Source organism: Tursiops truncatus, chromosome 1 (genome assembly GCF_011762595.2).
Source record: "Tursiops truncatus isolate mTurTru1 chromosome 1, mTurTru1.mat.Y, whole genome shotgun sequence".
Classification (NCBI taxonomy): Eukaryota; Metazoa; Chordata; class Mammalia; order Artiodactyla; family Delphinidae; genus Tursiops; species Tursiops truncatus.
Genome location: NC_047034.1, coordinates 162,374,168 through 162,375,596, shown reverse-complemented (window position 1 = coordinate 162,375,596; position 1,429 = coordinate 162,374,168). Strand labels below are relative to the sequence as shown.

The window sequence follows — 1,429 nt, the reverse complement described above, 5'->3', positions numbered from 1 at the left end:
TAACCACGGCGCCACCAGGGAAGTCCCTATCAATCTTTTCTAATGACTCTTTTTGAGTCATGGTTAGACTTTTCCCACTATGAGATTACAGATTCTTTCCCGTTTTCCTTTAGTGCTTTTATTTTAAATTTATTTATTTATTTATTTATGACAACTAAGTGGCACACAGGCTTAGTTGCTCCGCGACATGTGGGATCTTCCCGAACCAGGGCTCGAACCCGAACTCATGTCCCCTGCATTGGCAGGCGGATCCTTTTTTTTTTGCGAAGGCAGCTCTGTAACTTTGTTGGAGAATCAGCAGTTAGTTCTCATCCACATTAACTGTCTGTAGATTTTTGAAAGTGGTGACAGGTACATAGGTAACCAACGTACAGAGCTTGTTTGGTGAATCTTCATCTTCATTCCGTTTTCTGGACAACCGCACACGGATACGTTATGGGACATTCCTTATTCCTTTGGCTCAGACAGCTTTGTTGAACCTGGTGTCAATGCATACATCTGGAGTTCCCATCTCCTTCATGGCAAATTTCCATATTTTTTTGAGTGCCCGAGGGGCACGCTTCTTGAAACCCACTCCACGGATGCGCTTGTGAATGTTGATGGTGTATTCTCTGGTCACCACCTCGTTGATGGCGGACCGGCCCTTCTTCTTCCGGCCACCCTTCTTTGCGGGAGCCATCTTGCCTAGCCGGGGTTAGAAAGGAACGGCAGGCGGATTCTTAACCACTGTGCCGCCAGGGAAGTCCCAGTGCTTTTATTTTATTTTAATATTTTTTAACATTTATTTTGTTTTTGTTTTTTGTTTGTTTGTTTTTGCGGTACGCGGGCCTCTCACTGCTGTGGCCTCTCCCGTTGTGGAGCACAGGCTCCGGACACGCAGGCTCAGCGGCCATGGCTCACGGGCCCAGCCGCTCCGCGGCATGTGGGATCCTCCCGGACCGGGGCACGAACCCGCGTCCCCTGCATCGGCAGGCGGACTCTCAACCACTGCACCACCAGGGAAGCCCCTATTTTTTAACATTTAAATCTTTGGAGCTTATCCTAATGCTCCGTGTGAGGTAGAGATCTCATTTTTCCCCCAGTAGGCTACCCAGTTGTCCTAGAACAATTTACTAGAGAGTCCATTCTCCACTTTGAGATGACACCTTTATCAAATACTAAATTCTCCTGTGCAGTTGGGTCTATTTCTGGACATTCTAGTCCAGCCCATTCCTTTGTCTCTTCCTGCAACCAAAGCAAGTTGTTTTAATTATTGAGGCTTTAAATATAATTATCTATAGTAATATGGTTAATGGTGTCTTTTCTTTCTTCATAGTTTCCTGATATTCTTTTCTCTTTCCCCCCCTTTTTTGTTCTCCTGAGGGGTGGGGAACTGTAGGAGATTTCATGGGACTTATACTCCTGTAGGGGAACACACAATAAGCAATAC

The 1,429-nt window shown here is 46.0% G+C and overlaps 1 protein-coding gene across 1 annotated transcript; it reads right to left on the bottom strand.

The window, feature by feature from the left end:
* Window positions 1-253: 253 nt before the first annotated feature.
* LOC101316757 (large ribosomal subunit protein eL31-like) lies at window positions 254-697 on the bottom strand. The gene is given in 1 exon segment (XM_033855397.1): window positions 254-697. A coding segment is annotated over 1 exon segment (378 nt). The 5' UTR covers window positions 680-697; the 3' UTR covers window positions 254-301.
* Between the last annotated feature and the right edge of the window lie 732 nt (window positions 698-1,429).